Here is a 20,031-nt window from a genome sequence, read left to right on the forward strand (position 1 = left end):
TACATTGCTTAGCCAATCAGAGGATCATGTTACATTGCTGAGCCAATCAGAGGATCACGTTACAATGCTTAACCAATCAGAAGATCACGTTACATTGCTTAGCCAATCAGAGGATCACGTTACAATGCTTAACCAATCAGAGGATCACGTTACATTGCTTAGCCAATCAGAGGATCACGTTACAATGCTTAACCAATCAGAGGATCACGTTACAGTGCTTAGCCAATCAGAGCTGCGGAGGAGCCCTGATTGAAGCAGCTCCACTCTCAGCGTGGATTTGAACTTGTGTCTTTAATTACTTCAGCAAAACTCACCGTTTTTACTAAATTCTGTAGCTTTCGGTGTTCTTCTAAATCTGCTGCTTAGTCGCATCTTTTCGGGGTTGCTACTGCCTCTAGTGGCGTGGGGGTGGTAACACAGCTAATATAATTACATTACTAAATCAGAATACCGCAAAGTCTTTATTTATTATTAATTTTTCAGTCTCTTAAGAATTAAAGTTAATTAAATGACCTAAAGACCTTAAAGTGGTTCCAGTTTCTCTCGATGGCCAACCTGTTGAAACTGTGGCAGATTTTAAATACCTTGGGTCGTTCCTGGACAGTCAGCTCAACTTTGCTGAAAACACTGACTATATTTTGAAGAACTGTTCTCAGAGACTTTACTTTTTAAGAAGACTTGGAGATCATGGGGTGACCCAACTAGACCTTATGTCTTGAATTTGGGGGGGGGGGAATCATATTTTATTTATCACTCCAGAAGGGTTCAGTGAATGCGCATGTGAAACTGGTGGGTTCGGTACCTCAAAAGAGGTTAAGAACCACTGGACTAGACCAATGAGTGCAGACGAGGTGCAGACCAACATTAGAGCTACATGCTAACGGCCTCCAAGTCATGCACCTCTAGTTGGTTAATTGAATTTTAAAACAAAAGCACAAACTGAAAGAAACATGAAAAAAAGAGCTATGAGATAATTCTTGGAGTTATTAATTATTCCTAATAGTCAGCAATTTCCAGGAAAAGACAGCTGCTAAATATAGAACAACAAAAAGAGTGTTGTAGATGGACATAAAGTCAAGATATTAATCTCCAGCTGCCTTCATGTCCAAGAAGAAAAAGCAATAAAGGGTTTGAACAGAAGGTTGTAATTTGGTCCATCTGCACACTGCAGCAATTTTGAAGCATCATTTTTAACAGAAATGTGTCTGTCTCCTCTCAAATTGCTCATTTTTGAAAATCAGGTTAGTGTGTGGTTGTTCTGTTCCCTCCAACAATTTATTTTTAGGGTTTATTGTTAGCGGCTCAGAACAAAACGTCCCCACCATCATTCATGTATAATAGAAACAGAACAGAATCTGCTGTGGGGATCTACTTTGTTCATTTAGAGTTTCTGATATTTTACTTTCCATATGAGAAAAAATGTTCTTTACTGAAAAGTTGAACAACTTCTGTGGTCATGTTCCATTAATTAGGACATTATACGAACAGATTTCAACCGATTCAAGATAGTTTCACAAATAACTAAAGTGCTAATTATTATTTTTTTAGCTACTTGTAAATAAAGTGTTGATTTCCTGAGCAGTTTTGTTGTTTTTCGGTTTTAATAGCTGGTCAGTTTTCAGTTATTTCAAGATAAACTGTATAAAAAAAAAAATAATAAAAAATAAAAAAAAAAGGTTAATCTGGCAACTAAACTGGTGAAAAGTTTAAAAAACATTCCAATAATTATTTAAATTTTCTGGAGGGAACATTTGTCAGCTCCCTTGGTGTTACCCATGTTAGCATTTGTTAGCATTGTGACAAAGTGGTTAAGTTTGCATTTACCACTTGTCCCTTAAATACATATATTTATTTTATTTTTCTACATTGGTCACCATGTTTTAATTTAAACACCGCTGTTGTAACTTGCACAACTTTCACTATTCTTGGGGTTTGTGGCAGCATTACGTTGCCGTCTATATCCATGCCCAAGTTTAGCTTAGTTAAAGCTAAACTTCGCTTTAACTAAGCTAAACTTAGCTTTAACTAAGCTAAAGTGAGCTTTAACTAACACTCAGGCATTAGATAAATGTGAATGTTTCATTTTTTGGTAAATTATATATTTTGTTTTCTTTTTACTCACCACTGTTTGAATATTTCAGATGCTAAAACCTGAGCCGGAGTCTGGGAGGTCCCGGCCCAGCACTTCCTGTTTAAATGCATGCGTGATGACGTCACCGATTGCGTCACCGGGTTCTACCAAATGTAGGGGTTTCTTTTTGTTTTGTATTGTTTTCTTTAAATTAACCTTTTGAGTTGCTCTGTATTACATGTTTTATTTTGCAGATCATTTAATTATGTAGATGAGTTTGTAAATTAGATTAATAATCTCATTTCTGTTTCTTTGTTTAGATTTTGTTGTTTGGTTTGACCTGTTCTGTCATGGTATGGTCTAATGACGCGCACATGTGTTGCTAGATTGGTTTAAAAAAAAACTTTAAACTTTAGGTTGCTCAGGATAGATGTCAGAAAACAAAATTATTAAACAATAAAACCCTCCAGAAGAACCTGGAGCTGGCTGCTGATGCTTTATTTGATTAGACAACATCACAGTGAAAGAAAATTAAGTTAATTCAATCATTATTTAAAATTGCGATTCAGTTTATTCATAAAACTGAATCAGTTTTAAGATGAAATTAATCAAATTAATTTCAGCTTTGCAACATTATGTTTAGGAAACCTGTTTAACATTTTGATTTGATAAAAGTAGCTTAGTTAAAATACTTAAGCAAATCAACTGTACTATTTATAAAACCTTTTTTAAATATCAAAGAACATGTTGCTATGTTTTCACCACATACTTTTGTTGATTCATCTAAAATCACTTTTTTTAACTTGTGTAATGCATTTTAGTTGAAAACTACAAAAACAAGCAAATAAATAGTCTTATTTTATTGATATATTTTTTTATTTTTCAGGAAAGGAATGTTACTCATCGTAGAGCCAAAACTTTAAAAGGATTTTACACAAAAGAAAGGCGTGCAGTTTTCATATTTCTCAGTTATAAGATCAGTTTCTTTTAAAACACTTGCTATAATTTAATAAATTAAATAAAAGCTGATTTGAGCTCAGAATGTGGTTCTACTTGTTATACTGTAATATCAGTAGCAATAATTAGACGAATTTGAATAAATCTTGAACTGCAGTTGAAAGCTGCATAAAATCATTCCATTCACTTTCATTAAAATATTAGATGTTTTGTGTTAATGTATTTGTTGCAGGCGTGAGCATCAAGTCTGGACACTGAGGTTAGCAAAAGGAAAGCCAGCTTATAAAATATATGATTAGGAATATTTATAAGACTCGCAATGCAAAGAAAGAAGAAACAAATCTATAAATAACAGCCAGCTGAACCATTCCACTACGCCTGAATAAAAAATAGTGGCTGCTGCTACATGAGGACTAAAGTTGAAGACAGTGAAATTCAGGCCACGAACTTGGCAGAGTTGGACTTTAGCACATTTACGTCGTCTGCTTTTCCTCTCCTCCAGCAGAGCTGAAATGTGAGGTCACTGCGGCGCCCGTGGTCCGGCGCAGACCTGCAGCCTTCAGCCCGGCTCACCCCTGAGAGGCGCTGACCCGTTTACTGCTGCACATGGGGAGAAAACGACCCCTTACATCACACACACACACACACAAACAGCTGGGCTCTCCTCTCAGCATGCAACAAATAGGAAATTCAAGCTTGTTACTCAATAGGTTTTACGGCTGACTGGTGCTGTGAGCACCTTGCATCCCAAACAGCAAGTACAACACAGTAATTGGGTCATTTTCAAACAGAAAACATGATCTACTATGCTAATTTCTCGCTTTTTTATTATAAATTAAATATTTTCAGTGTAATGTTTTCCAACTTAGCAGCATAACCTGATGTCATATAGGAGATGTTTCCAGCCGAGCCGACAACACTCTGCATCTGTTGCACTCACATTTTCTCTACTCCAGATGCCACATGCACACATGGACTGAGCGGATTAGCAAAGATTTTCTATAAGTACTGCAGCCTATATCTTCATTAGGAGCCATAATCATAATGCAGCCCAAGTAAACAAAGTAATAAACCAGTGGTTTACCTGTCAAACTTTTTTAATTGGTGCTGTCGGGTGGCAGATTCTGTTAATTTTTGAAACTTTTTCGACAGAGTGTGCACAAATATGCTCTTTTTAAAGTTTATCACTTCAGATTTTTAAATAAAACTCTCAAAATATATGATCAACAGATTAATCTCTACTGATATTAAATATTATCTGCAACATGAAAAGGAACAAAGACTTCAGAACAGCTTCAGCGAAGCCTTTGGTGCTTCTTCTTCCAAGCGGTTCAGCTTTTTAGTAATATTTTCTACTTATTTAGTTGTTTTTGAATATGTAACAATCAGCACAGTATTGTACAGAGAAAAGGAACATAAAATGACACATACAAACATTTACACACATTTAGATGTTCAAGCTGTTGGCTGAAGTATAAATTATGATGGCCCAACCCTAATCTAATCTATAAAATCTCCCAAAATCTCCCGCTCTCATGACCAATAGAGGACTTTTTACAGGATTTAAACTACGGTGTTCCACAAGGCTCAGTTTTCGGTATCGTACATTTTTAGTTTTCACATAAAACTGTTTTTGCTCAAAGTTCAGATCAAGACCTTAAATTGATGTAATTTATAAAATAGCTGATCTTAAGCTCTTAAACCAGAAAGATTTAAGATATTTTCTCAAAATCTGTGAGTTTCAGTGGAAAACCCAACACTAATCATTCAGCCTGTCCATGTTACCCCGCCATTAGTTAACAGGGACTATAGTTTACATTGTTTTGTTTGTGATCTCTAGTGTTTCACACAAAAGGTTTTAGTAGAAAACAAATAACACCGCCATGCTTGTAACAAGCTGCACGAGCCATTAGCTGCTTTAACTCTTTGTCAAGAAAATTTTCCAAGGAACTCTTGATTTAAAACTTTCTTTTATATTACTGAGGAAAAATTAATTGGAGTAATTAAGCCTTGGTGACCCTTAAGCTTTTTGAAATTAATGGAGCAGAGAAAACAACCCAACATTCCCATGTAATTGCTTAACCTGTAGAAAAATGGAACTGCATACAGGCATTCGATCTTTGCCGTTTTGTCAGCTGTCATGCTGCTGCAGCAGTTCTGTGGTGTTCGTGCTCCAGGCTACACCCTGCATATGCGTTTATCTGATTAATGAGGAGATAAGGTAGGCAGGGAGGCTCGGTGTGTGGGGACATTGATATAGTGCAGCCATTTACCCCCCACCACCAACTTATAACGGACATGCCTTCAAGAGCGTTTTTGTTTTTTGCTCTCTGCTTCAATGTATGAGGGGGGAAAATAACAGAGAACAGATGGATTTGATTCCGGACCTTATGTACTTCTGTTGTTGTTGATGTTTAACAGCAAAAATAATTATACCAGCTCATTTTACATCCGTCTTCCAGCTCCCTAGTAAACCTTAAACAAGTTCCTAAGCTAAATGAGTCTTATAAAATCTGATCATCAGTATCTGAACGGCCACCAGGAGGAGCCCTTTTAAGCCTCCTTGACCTTTTTATGCATCGCCTGCTCCAGTGGACCATGTCTTGTGATGATGTGTGCCTAATTAGCTGGAGCCATAAAGTGACAGCTGCAATATTGATTAAACTAGGACGGAGCTCAAACTGCCTCCTGCGTTTCACACGGCCCCTTCCAAGCAAAAATCTATAAAAGCTCTGCAGGCCTTGGTGTGTTTTGTAAATTTCTACACAGAATGAGGGACCCAAGTTAACCCAGACTGGCAAAGGTTATGAGATAACCATGAAGTGTCATGCTGTGTTTTACTAGAAGTGCAGATAAAACCACAAGTGATGAGTCTTCAAATGTGACCCACTACGCTTCTATGCACTACAAAATATGTTTGTCACATTTTTTGCATAAAATCAGTCTAAGATAGTGAGATTTTAATCTGCTCAGTTCTGCCAGTTTTGAGTTTCTTTCAGGCTGAGCTTTTTAAGGGCCTCTTATCACTTTGAATCCGATTTAAATCCGCCTGGCACACCCAAATCAACTTCTACTCACGCAATCATACAACCATACACCTTTGAAAAGCAGAAGTGGAGCCTCCAGCACAACCAATGAGAATCTGGATGGTAAGCCAACAACAAAACACTTGTCTTTTCCAGCAGCCATTGTACCATCAGTGGTAAGGCCAGCTGACCAAACATGCTGGAACTCCAATGGGTTGCTAGGTAACGGGCAGTGCCTGCAAATTCTGACGTAATGTTTTCCAGACACCAAAAAATATTAACTTCTTGCAAAAAAAACGGTTGTATTTTTTTAATGCTTGTTCAGTTTTTTTTTTTAGAAGCAGTAGAAACGCAAATGGAAAGACAAAAATAAACAAAATATAAATTTTACGTAATACATCCCCTTTAAATCTTAAGCATTTAGCAAATCCATCACTGAATGAAACAAAAAAATAAATAAATAAAGGAAGGATTTGGAGAGATCTAGTCAAATACGACACTGAAGTTCAATTAAGATTCAACCTTAAACAGGCAGTTCTTGCTGGAAAACCCTTCAATGCTGCAGAATAAAACAATTTTGCAAAAAACTAGTGGGATAAAATTCTTCCACGGCAACATAAAAGAAAACACTTGACAGTTGCTTTTGACAGTTAATCAGTTGAAAACACAAGTATGAGATTTTGGGGCAATTGTTTCTTCATACAGAACCAGGTTGATTTGGATCACGGTACTGCATAAGCGTGTGTGTGTGCAGTACCGTGCACACACCTATATGTGCACGTGTGCTTGTGTGTGTGTGTATATATGTGTGTGTGTGTGTGTGTGTGTGTGTGTGTGTGTGTGTGTGTGTGTGTGTGTGTGTGTGTGTGTGTGTGTGTGTGTGTGTGTGTGTGTGTGTGTGTGTGTGTGTGTGTGTGTGTTTTGCCATTTGAGAAAAGTTTTGCCCATGCTACACATCAATCAGTCAGGAAACAAACATCAGTTTCTGTGTTTCCTTACGTCCGGCATGTGGTGAAGTGATGACAGCAGTCGACTCGAGCGTGAGCAGAAAAAAAATAGGTTAGGGGATTGACTCGTGTGTGTGTAAATGTGTGTGTGTGAGTGTGTGTGTGTGTGTAAATGTGTGTGTGTGTGTGTGTGTGTGTAATGTGTGTGTGTGTGGGGGGGGGGATGTGTGTGTGTGCGTGTGTACACACAGTGTGGAGACAGGCAGAACAATGAGAGGAAGAATTTTGAAGGAAGATGCTATTGGAAACAACAAAAGGGAAAAGAGAAGTAATATGGGCGTAAAGGAGAGGCGCGAGGGGAGGAAGAGGAAGCAGGGATGAATAAATCAATAGTGCATGGTTGTGGAATGGCGGGCCGCTCGCTGCCAGTGTGTGATTGACGCCTCGGCTGGTAGGGGGTGTTGCTGGGATGATGCTCATCCTCTCTCTCCTGGTGTTCCTGACACCTCTCTGCACCACCTACTTCCTGCTCTTACACCAGCAAACCTCGCTCCGCCAGATGCGCCTCTCAACCCCTCAAGCCATAAATTGTTGCTGAGTTTTTCTCTCTAATGGTTCCTATATCGTTTTCATTAATTCATCTATATACAGACACTAAAGTCTTTTCCTTTTATCAAGAAAATGTGTTTTTCCATCTTAAAACATTTTAGTTTCATGCATAAAAAGAGTTAAAATCGATTTTATTCATGAGTTTTCTTTCTGTGCTTCAGCAGCTTGGACTTTTTTCCACCTACCCAATTTTTTTCTTTATTTTTAGTTGAGTGATTTATAATTAAGGGGCTTTCTTTCATTTTAGGACCAGAAGTGGCTTTTAACAATAAACCAGCTACTAGGCTAAGAGGTGTTGCCACAACCAGAGCAGAACACAGAAAAAAGTTGAGTTGATTCAACACATGATTGGGAGAGGGACTAATAGTCTCAATTAGAGACAAATAACTGCAGAAATAGGAGGAAAAAGTAAAGTTTGAAAAGTGTAAAGTGTAAAAGGAAATCAGTCAGAGAGGAAATTGGCCTGGCTGCCCAGGGAGACATCCGATTGTAACTTCCTTCTCTCCTTTCGGGTCAGTTTCACAAAAGTCGGCGTTTAGTCTGAGTTCATGAAAAGAGCGAAGCTTGTGACACAGAACACAAACTCAGTCCACACAGTTTCGCATTTAGATTGCATTTAGCGATAAGATCCACATTCACAGTTCTCCCAATGACTCGCTGCTTATTTGTGGAGCTGCCATTCATAACCGTAACTCACAACTGCTGGGAAATAGTGTTGAATAATGTCAAGCAAAAATATCGGCAAATTAAAAACAAGACAGAAAAAAAAACTCATTTTAAAATTGTGAAAAACACTATAGGTTCTTAATAACTTAATCATTTATTCATTATCCATCCATCCATTTTCTTACACCCTTGTCCCTCAGTGGGGTCAGGAGGTGCTGGTGCCCATCTCCAGCTAACGTTCCGGGCGAGAGGTGGGGTCACCCTGGACAGGTCGCCAGTCTGTCACAGGGCAACACAGAGACACACAGGACAAACAACCATGCACACACACACTCACACCTAGGGGCAATTTGGAGAGGCCAATTAACCTGACAGTCATGTTTTTGGACTGTGGGAGGAAACCGGAGTACCTGGAGAAAACCCACCATGCACAGGGAGAACATGGAGACTCCATGCAGAAAGACTGGGGCCGGGAATCGAACCCAGAACCTTCTTGCTGCAAGGCAACAGCTCTACCAACTGCACCACTGTGCAGCCTCATTTATTCATTATCTAAAATTTAATATGTCCATTTAACCCAGTACAATTTGAGAGGCTATGCTACGTTTCATATATTTTATATGTAAAAATCTTATCTTTATTTTAAATAAATGGTCTGTATAGTGGACCTACACCAAATTGCAGATTTTTCTTAGGAACGTAACTCAAAATTCGTCATGGAAAATGTGCAGATTGGTGGATTTTTCTTCAATATTTGAAAGAAAATGCAACTTGTGAAGCTGAAATGTATAGAGGAACATAATTAGCATATCAGAGGAAAATAAACTAAATATAAATTTGAGCCACTTTTCAGATTTTGATCCGCAACAGATTTTGAAAACTTTCTCATTTTCCTTCCTTGCCACGATTGTGTACAACTTTTTATTTATCTCTCATAAAGTTCTAATTAAATCCAACTTAGGTGTGTGAAATGTGAAATAGTGTAAGCCACATGTGTCAAACTCAAGGCCCGGGGGCCAAGTCTGGCTCATTGTAGCTGTTTTCGTGGCCCTTTAGACTCCAGATTACATGAATAACTCCCACCAGCTTTTCAGAAATCTGAAAAATTCACTCAAAATCAAAATGTTTTCACATTTTTACTGCAATTTCTCCTCTAAACATTGGACTTAAGTGACTGCAGCCTCAGCCATAAGTCTGTGATTTTGATTGCAAAAAACTGCAAAAACAATCAGAAGATCCTGGATGGACTGATCAGTGTGAAACATGTACAACATTTAAAAAAAAACACCTGATGAATGCTACTGAGCAGCCATTTGTTAATATTTTTAGCAGTTCAGTGTGTTTTATTAGCACATCCTGGTACAACTGGCCCTTTAACGACATTCAGATTTTTGATATGGCCCAAAATGAAAAGGTGTTTGACCCCATTGGTGTAAGGGATGCAGTTAAGCAACTAGGTGTAGTGAGTATTTCAACAAATATGCAGAAAACTAAATGCAAATATAGCAGGGAAGGCACATTTAGTAGAGATATTGTGTAACCAAGCAGGCAGTGAAGCAGATTCAGGATCATCAATATGGATCAATTGGTTTCTCCTCATTAGCACTATCACACTATCCTATCACAGTTCTCCTGGGTGGATGGCTAGCAATAATTTCTAAGCAGGGACTTGGTTTACAGACAAAGAGTGATGCAACACATTTTTTTTCCTACTCCTGTCTGACTTGACTAGTCAAAGTAATTGCTTTTTTCTGCCCTGGTGAAGTGTTTTACCTGTAGTTTTCTCAGGTCCACAGCTAGAACAACCTTTCTAATCAGAAACTCTCCTTCCGTGTGGCTTTATGCGGAGATAATGAGTTAATCATGGGGATAGAAAAACGGAGGGGGATTGCTAATTACGGAGTTAATGCCGTGGAAAGAAACCGTGGATCAGAAATTGAACAGCAGCCTCCCTCAGGTGAGAACGTGTTGACGGTGTGCACATCTGCACCTGCCCGTCCATGTGGACAAACACGTGCGAGAGTCTGCAAGAGTTTTAATACACACATGCAAAAACACGTGGGCAAGCAGCGTGGCACGTGTGCCAAGAATATGAACATTTAGCCTCTCTGGGAAGTAAAGACTCATTATGAAGCAGATGCCTCACAGGCCCTCATAAGCAGCGCTTAATAGGTCTTACAAAAACTCATCAAGGGGTCTCCGCGCTCCCACACAAGCGCAAACTTGGAGTTGGCAGTTGGTTCACCTTATTACACACAGAAGATTCGCATCTTCATAATCAGAGGCAAAAATAAATCGGCGAGATTGCTTGAAAGACGCAACAAAATGCAAAAATAAGAACAACAAAGCAGAAAGCTGGATTCCTACATGGAGGAGGAGGAGGAGTTCACTGCAAGGACAAGCGCAGCTCCGAAAATTAGAATGTTGAGATGAAGTTTAATGTTTTTGTCATTTGTCTCAAAAACTCATAGATTCACGAGATAAATCTGCATGATATATAAAAATATTTCAAGTCTTTGGAATTTTAATGGGGCTGCACAGTGGTGCAGTTGGTAGAGCTGTTGCCTTGCAGCAAGAAGGTTCTGGGTTCGATTCCCGGCCCTGGTCTTTCTGCATGGAGTTTGCATGTTCTCCCTGTGCATGGTGGGTTTTCTCCAGGTACTCCGGTTTCCTCCCACAGTCCAAAAACATGACTGACAGGTTAACTGGCCTGTCTAAATTGCCCCTAGGTGTGAGTGTGTGTGTGTGTGTGCATGGTTGTGTGTCCTGTGTGTCTCTGTGTTGCCCTGCGACAGACTGGCGACCTGTCCAGGGTGACCCCGCCTCTCGCCCGGAACGTTAGCTGGAGAGGCACCAGCAACCGCCCTGACCCCACTGAGGGACAAGGGTGTAAAAAGATGGATGGATGGAATTTTAATGATGATGGCTTACAGATAAACTCACGAGTAATCCAGCAGACACTCATTAAGGGTAAGCACAACAAGTCTGGCTTTTCAAAGTGGGAATATCAATGGAAAGTTGAGTGGAAGAAAAAAGTGTTATAGCACAAGAATAACCAAGGTCTTCATGAACACAGTACAGCACTTTGGTGCAGTTAATAGCTGTTTTTAAAGTGCTTTATAAGTGACTTAAGTATTGGTGCTGAGTGTCTGTAGAACTAACCCAGAGATCTGCAACACTTTTACTCTCGTCCAGCACAATAAGACACATTTAGAGCTACAAATGTTGCATAATATTTCTAAAATCTTAGAATTTTAGATAAATATCTACAATAGGAAATGTGATGCAGTTTTTTTAAACATGATTTGCCTTCTGTTTTAAAGTTTTATAATCAAGATATTTATATTATTATTACTATTTTTATTTAGCAAAAAGAGAATGGATCCATTTTTTGTGGGATGTTAATAGTTGTGGAAAAACTATATAGTTTCTAACCTAATGACCAGAAGAAAAGATAAAATATTTATTACTGGTGCTTTTCGTATTGTTCTGTTGTGTTAATTCAAAGCAATTATTCCATGAAAACGCTGAAAAACCACTAACACATGCATTTTTAATTACATCTCCATTTTTTTAAATTGTTGATTCTTTCTCATTTTTGGCCAGTTATTAAAATAGTTCTTCCCTCAGAGCGTCAGGCATGTTTTAACACCAAACGAAGAACCAGTATACTACCAAACTAGTAGTCATAATGTTATGCCAGACAGGTGTCGAGTTTTTGTATTATTTGTTTGAAAATACATTTTAAGTTAGTGTTTAATCTAAGTGGAAAGGAACGCGCTCACCACCTGCAGCTGCTGTTAATTATCATCATAAATGCAACATCCTTCCCCTTTTCCTTTCCCGCTCACCAACTCTTAAAGCTGCAGTATGCAACTTTGATTTGAAAAAATATGCTTTTTTTAAGATATGTATTAAAACTGTCACTATGTTGTGAATGTTTAATGTGAGACAGATAATCTGTGAAAATATCAACCTCCTCCACCTCTTCCCTGAGCTGCTATTGCCGTCTGAAGACACGCGCCGCTCCCGACCAAAATCAACCAATCAGAGTCAGGAGGAGGGGCTTAGCGCTGTCAATCAAAGTCATGAATGCGCTGCTAAATGTGCTAATGGTGGAGAAACAACTTACTGTTTATCCATCATGCTAACTAGCCTTAGCATTCATGACTGGCTGAGAGCCAGAGGTGTCAAAAGTACTCACATTTTCTACTTAAGTAGAAGTACAGATACTTGAAAAATATTCGAGTGAAGGTACAAGTACAGGTCTGTCATGATCCGTGTTTCTGTGTGTTTATTTTTGAGTTTTTTCTGTGTGATCCTGTTCCCTGTGAGTCTGTCTCTGCCCCCGTTGATTGTCTCCCAGGTGTGTCTCGTTCCCTTGATTACCCCATGTGTATTTAGTCTCACCTGTTGTCTGTGTTCTTCGTCGGATCCTTGTTTTACGTTTGTCTAAAGCTGTCTATTGTCTATGCTCTCCAGTGGTACTACCAAGTCCTGGTTTGCGTTGGCTCTCATTGCTTGTCCTGTAAGTCAGCTGCTACCGGCATTTAGCTGTGCGCTTGTCTCTCTGCCTTGCTGCCTGTCCTGGACTGTCTGAGCATTATTATCATTAAATTCATCATTTTCATCACATCCTGGGTCTACCTGTGTCTTCTCCTGACCACCATCCACACCATTCCTGACAAGGTCGGACTGTTTTACTCAAGTAAAAGTGAAAAAGTACAAGTTTTGGGGTTTTGGAAGCAGCATTCAGTTTCTATCCACCACAGATTTGGAACAAACTTCCAGAAAACTGTAAAACAGCTGAAACACTGAGAGCCTTTAAATCTCAACTTAAAACCCACCTGTTTAGAGTTGCTTATGGCTAAATTAGGGTTAGAGTGCGGGTTTTGATGTCTTCCATGTTTTTATGTCTTTAATGTTTTTAATTTCTTCTTCTTTGTTTTCGACGTTTTAATGATGTAATTTTTTTTTTATCTCTCTCTTTCTCACTGATTATTTCTGTTTTTATTTTAATTATGTAAAGCACTTTGAAATGCCTTGCTGCTGAAATGTGCTATACAAATAAAATTTGATTGATTGATTGATACAAAAAGTAAAATGTAATTTTCACCTTCAAGAATAAAAACTGACTTTCGATAAGTCTAAAATAAATAAGAAGTTCTAGTTATACAAAATGTATTATTTTTTTCTTTTGCACTGTATTGGTATAGAAATTTTACAAAATACTGATCATTTCGATTGCACAAGACACAGAGAATTCATCCCTAATCGCTCTGTGAGCCAACAAATGGAAGGATTTTTAAAAATAAGGCAACAGATGGGGAATGTTTTGCGTCTCTGAATGTTTTCCTCTGTTGTTTGCAATGTTATTCAGGTTAAAGTCTCCATTGATTCTGTTTTCTCATGCCACAGTGTGTTCTCCTTCTGCTTTGCTGTGGTTGCATCCAGCTAAATGGTGAATTACAGACACTGTAACACAGCTTTTGTACGAGCGGTGGATTTTTTTTTCTATCATTATCTCTTTCAGTCCTATGTGTAAATATAAGGAGTAGAAAGTACAGATATTTCTCTTAAAATGTAGGAAGTCAAAATAAAAAGTTCTCAGAAAGATAAATGCTCAAGCACTGCAAACACTAAAAAAAATCTTAACAAATATTCTTGGTATAGTGTCTACTGCAAATATCTTAGTAAACTTGAAATACAACAAAACATTAAGTAATTTTTCAATAGCAGACTTTTTTAGAGTAAATAATTCCTTAATATTGATGAAAAAGTACTAGTTCCATTGGAATATAAATTAACTCATAACACGGGAAGAATGTTTGTAAGTGAAATATTCTGCCAGTGGAACTATAACTGGGTTGCTAGGCAACGGCTCGGGGCTTGGCCGGTGTTGCTAGGTAACGACTGTGACATAAGTACAATAATCTACCGGTGGAACTAGTACTTCTTCATCAATATTCAGGAATTATTTACTTAAAAGTTACTTAAAAGTTAGTTTTGTCTAAAGTCAAGTACATTAAGGAACTAGACAAAAAAATATTTGGTAAGATTTTGTATTTCTGAAAAGCTGATTTTTCAAATATATGAACAGTAGTGAAGTACTTTTACTGTTTTACTCTACAGCAGAGAGCAATAAGGGGGGGATGAGCAGCACCACACAGATTTTTTTTCACAGATTATCCATCTCATGCCACAAGAAAGTCACATACTGCAGCTTTAACTTAATAAACCTGAGTAACCTCTTCCTCTGCTGCTGATTTTCTCCTTCCTGTGATCCTAAACCCACAGATGGCAGAGAGACAGACCCATCGCTCCCATTGACAAGACAGGAGATTGATACGGCGGCGGAGCTGCAGGGCGTGTCCATGTCTGCCCCCCTGTGGCAGGGATCACCGGCATGTCAGCTGCTCTGCCTCCGGCACGTCGCGGCTGCAGATGCTGCTCATTCGGAGGTTAATGTTTTTTTGTGTCAGACTGCCGGTGAGTGAGGCAAGCCGGCTATCCAATTAGAGCAGAACAGATTAGGGGAGCGTTTTGCATCGCAAAGCAGGGCAGCCACTAAGTGTTTCTTACTGTGAAAATCCTGTTGTTGTTTTCTACGGTTGTCCGTCTCTGGCAGGCGTATTGTGAAACCTCGTTCACGGGAGCGGCCTTAGGAGCCTCCGGCAGGATGTCCTGTTTGCAAAGAAAATGTGAAAACATAAATAACCAGAGAGCCACAAACTCATTCACGCTCAAACCCATGGTCATATTTTCCTCTGAGTCCAAACCACCGATGGTCTGAATGTGTAAAAGTGTGTGAGGTCATTTCCTGATGAGCCCACAGCCAAGAGTTCAAATTCAATTACATCTAAATGCAGCCATTTGCCTTGGAGAAGTTATTTTTATGACTATGTGTCTCCGGGGCAACAGGCTAATGACACTCATCTCACAGTCTGGTGGCATCCAAATCCATTACACTACCTAACCCGTGGCATTACAAATCTGCTTGTCATCATCCAATTTTCTTCCTGTAAATTGCCTTTTCATTCCACGAATAAAACGCTCCACGTTTGTGAAATAAGCTGCAAACGGATTACCAAAGTAATTTTTAATATTCGTGGAGACAATTACACATCATAAAATGTAGCATGGCGTGCTGTGACAATCATCCGTAGACGTGGGTGGAGAGAATGTATGCGGAAAATATTCATGGCTTCTTTTTATTGTAATTATATGTGGTAGACAAAGCAGGGCAAAATGTGAAAGGACAAATGTCAAAGAAAGTTCAGCACACAAAATATACGACCTCTTTCACCCTGAAGTAAAATCAATCAAACTGCTTTCAAAAGTCATCCAATTAGCAATATAACGTGTGGATGGAGTTATAAAATAATATCACAACCTTCAGAGCACATTTCCAAACTACCAGGCTGGGGAAGTAAGGAGCCAGGAGGCCTGAGGCGACTCTGGAGGAGCTGCAGAAATTCGTATTCGATTGCTTGTTGATTATTTCTCTTTTTATTTGCTTAGACTTTTCAAAATCCTGTTGTTGTTTTCAACAACATTTTAGTTTGTTCATTTATTAATCTGTCTTGTTCACTTTGTGCTCCTGCTGTATGGGAGAAACAAAGCCTTAATGGAAACAGATTGTTTATCCTGTGCAGCTATGCATGATTTTTTTACTTTAAAGTCACTAGCAAAAAGCTCCCATCATATCAATGACAGCTGTGCATTTTACTCTAGAAACTTTTTCTTCAATTTAACAATTTAAAACATAACAAACTTAATGCAGCAACCAAATTCACCATTTCAGCTCAAATACTGCATCTCTGCCATTTCAAAGAACCGTTAAGAAGCCCTTTAGCAGTTAGCCATGCTAACCAGCTAGCGCTTTGTCACATGATCAAATTAGAGTAATTTGATTGGCTGCAATCTGTTCAACTCGCTCTAATGCTGATTGTTTTGACTTTATCACCAGAAGGCCACATTTACAGTCACATTTCTGAAGGGGAAATTTCTGCTAGTTAATTTAAAGTAAAATCATATGCATAACTCCACAGGATAAATAAAAACCTGTGTTATAAATTAAATGTCTAATAAAAGTTTGTTTCTACTGAGACAAAATGTATTTTCCAAACATCGCAAATATCACCAAACACAACAGCATTGACAGGTCAATCAGGGTTTTATGGAGGAAGTTTGAGACCAAAATAAATGTTTTGACCTGCATACTAAATTCACTTTCCTACCTGTGAAGCACGGTGGAGGCAGTATGATTCTGTGGGGATGCTTTTATTCACACTGAACTAACTACAGTGTGATTCTGGAAGATAAAGAGGCTGAAAATCATTAAAAGTAAATGTTTTTGTTCTGTTGGAAAGACAACCCTCATCCAGGAATTAATTCAGAGAGTCTTTAATAGATGCTAAAATGATTTAACACATCACACACTGGGCTGGATTCAAACATGATCAGCGTTTATTCTCCCCTAGGACTCTTCCTCGTTTCCCTCCTGAAAAATAACGGCTTTGAATTTATTTCACGCCACATTTTTTTCCTGGCAGCCAGAACTAAAACTGCCTTCATTATTTCCCGTCTGTGTTTCCTTAAAACCCAACAGGAGGGGATTCTCCTTTGCTATTCCACCTTAACTGCAGTTGGTTTAATGTAATATGGCATTGTGGCTCCGTGGAGAAAAGCCTCGGTGCCTCAGCATGCTGAGGTTGGTTCCCCATCTGGGCTCGGATATTATGCAGCCATATTGTACAAGAGGGAGGAAACCAGAGCGCAGAGGTAGCACATCCCCCACTGGGCTTCCCTCCAGCGTCCTCTTCACCTTTGCTCTGTGACTTAGATGTAGCTAATCTAATGTGTACAGTCTGCACACCGGGGCTTCGCTGCTCCACACACCATATGCTGAGACGAAAGGGCAACATAAGCTTTGCTACATCTCACACGGTCTCGTGTTCACATTGGAACCGTCGAGACGATCCAGGCTTGTGGCTCCTGTCGCGCTGAAGGCCGTCACACGGCCAAATGAGCGGGTTAACGAAGGCCAGCAATCAGGGCAAAGGTCCATGAGATTCCACTTCCTGTTTTGGCCCTGCAACTATTCCTCAGCACACACATCCTCACACACTCAGTTCCTCACTGAGTTGTTTTTCCCTTTTCATTCTTTTCAAATGAAGAATTTGTGGATCTTGACACAGTTTCCACTTAAGCAGCCAAACCAGAAAATAAAATATCCCAATTCAGCAGATTTAATACCAGAAATGTCCTTGACTTTAAAGGGACAGTAATATGTATTTTCCAGACACATATTCCCATTTTATAGCTCAACCAAATAACTATGGGTGCGTTCACACTGCTTCCTGAAGTGACCCAGTTCCGATTTTTTTTGACGTAATGCGACCTGTATCCGATCTTATCATGGCAGTGTGAACAGCACAGGTCGGATTCTTTTTCGAATGCGACAAACATCCGATACGTATCCGATTCAAATGCGACATAACGTTCAGGTCGCATTCATCCGAACTGAACGTCACCGATTCTCAACAAATCTCACTATTCTGCGTCCTGATAAGCGCAAGAGGGAAGAAAAACAACAACCATGATGGACTATAATGAAGATTAAGTTGTTAATATGTTGCTCCAGCTAACAACTTCAAATATGTGAGCTAAGCTCCACCGTTAGCCTCCTTGTTTACTTCCGCAAACACTGAGCTCTTCTTCTTTTTATGGCGGTTGGCAGAACTGAGAACTCTGACGCTATGGCGCCCTCTACTGCGCATGCAGGACCCTTTCAGGTCTGTTTACACTGCAGAACACATACAGGTCGCATTTACAGGCAGTGTGAATGGCCTCGGCAAAAACATCGGAATTGCCAAAAAATTGGAATTGGGTCACTTCAGGCTGTAGTGTGAACGCACCCTTAGTTACCTTCAGTTGTTGTATATATAAAACATGACTTAAAATAAATTTAACTTTGTAATTTAATGCCTTGAAATTGGACCTTCGTCTCTTTAAAACTCCTGCTCTTTCTGAAACTCCAACTTCAGGAAGTCATCACAACCCAGCTCCTCTATTAACCCTTTAATAACATTTTTAGCAGCGTTTCACTGATAAGCAGCTCTTATAATGAGCTCAGATGTTGTGTAGCTCCAACAGTCGTTTACTAATTGGTGCTGGCTAGTCTGAAGGATCTTAGTGGGGGAGGCAGAGTTTGGAAATTGAACCTCGGAGGAGGAGCTGCGTCTTGAAGGCGGAGCTAGGTCCAACCAGGTGTTTTGCACAGATGAATGGTTGCCATGGAGATTAAAAGATTTCTCTAACATGCATGAAAGAATTAAAGCAACACTCTGTATTTTTTGTTTGTTTTTTCTGTTTTGGATGAGGGAAAAAAATTATAACACCATGTGAAACTCAAAAAGTCAATTTTACATAATGCTGCCCCTTTAAATGCAATATCTCCACAACAAATTGATGTCAGGACAGTTTACATGACAAACCGGTTCAATTCAGCTCCAGTTTACATAGGTTTCAATTCAGGCTAGATTCAGATTAAATAAATCCAGTTAATCTTAATAAATTCTTATCAGACAGCTAGATAGAGATTAACTGTGGTACTTCATTAAATGTTTTAACTGAGTAAATTGAAGTGTCTAATTAATGAATCGGAATTAATTGCATTTTAATCTAACCATATACCAACAAAATAACCAACATTTTAAATTAAAAACCTTTTTTGTAGCTAAATTGTTGAACAAATACACATATAAGGTCAACAATTAAGACATTTCTTGTTTTAATCTGTTATTTAGGTCATTCAAACATCAGATTGGTGCAAAGAAGAATTGCTTAAGCTAACTAAAGACAGGTGATTCAGATTTAAAGGTGGATCAAGTAGATAAACAAAATCTGTGAATATTTATGTTAATGTGATTTCTTGGTTTTCCATATTTATCTGAATAAAATATACCTTTTTCCACATTATTGTAACAAAGTATTTATGTGCAGAATTTTGAGGAAAGACACTGATTTAGCACAATTCAGAATAATGCCGTAATATCTCAAAATGTAGAGAAATAAAACACTGTGAATACTTTCTGCTGGTGTGCATTTTAAGGACGAATGGGAACAACTCTCCTGACACCCCTAACTCACCGCCAAAGAATATAAAGTATCTGCGCTGTATTATTTTCTCATTACTGTCCAAGCAGGCTACACAGAGAAAACATCACGGCTGTCAAACTGGCAACGCTTGAGTGTTATGTATGAAGGCCTGATCTGCTCCCAGGCTCTGCTGCTGCCATTCAAGAGAGAAAACACTGAGCATCCATGAAAATATGGATATATATACATCCATGTGTGTCTGTTAGTGGGCTGCTATGAGCCCTGACATACAGCTGATGGGTTCATTTGACACACCCACACAATCTGGAGGATGTTTGTTTTTTATTTTTTACTATCAGAGAAGAGAAGAGAAGAGAACTGAGCAGAGACATCTGTAGCCAGGCATCAAACTTCCAGCATCTTTTGAATGATTCATATATTAATCTGCTTGCTAAATGTCAAAACTGTCTTAAAAGTGAGTCAGCATACATAATTATCAAACAACATGATGTTAACTGGAAACCAGACGTCTTCTGATTAAGAGATCTATGTGGTGTAAAGTAGTAACAGATCGTCAGCGCTGTGCAAAGATTCTGTTTGGCCTTGTAAGAAAGTTCCTTGAAAGACTGGAGGAATACGTTCAGCAAAGCTG

At 38.8% G+C, this 20,031-nt stretch overlaps 1 protein-coding gene across 1 annotated transcript in view; it reads right to left on the reverse strand.

Moving 5' to 3' along the window:
- dntt (deoxynucleotidyltransferase, terminal) overlaps positions 1 to 20,031 on the reverse strand; it is a 122,730-nt gene that overhangs the window by 90,876 nt on the left and 11,823 nt on the right. Inside the window, exon 3 of the mRNA XM_008429981.3 lies at positions 14,859 to 14,960. Within this exon, the coding sequence (XP_008428203.2) occupies positions 14,859 to 14,960 (102 nt within the window). The remainder of the gene's footprint in view (positions 1 to 14,858; positions 14,961 to 20,031) is intronic.

Source organism: Poecilia reticulata, chromosome 15 (assembly GCF_904066995.2).
Source record: "Poecilia reticulata chromosome 15, P_reticulata-male-v2, whole genome shotgun sequence".
NCBI classification, from domain to species: domain Eukaryota; kingdom Metazoa; phylum Chordata; class Actinopteri; order Cyprinodontiformes; family Poeciliidae; genus Poecilia; species Poecilia reticulata.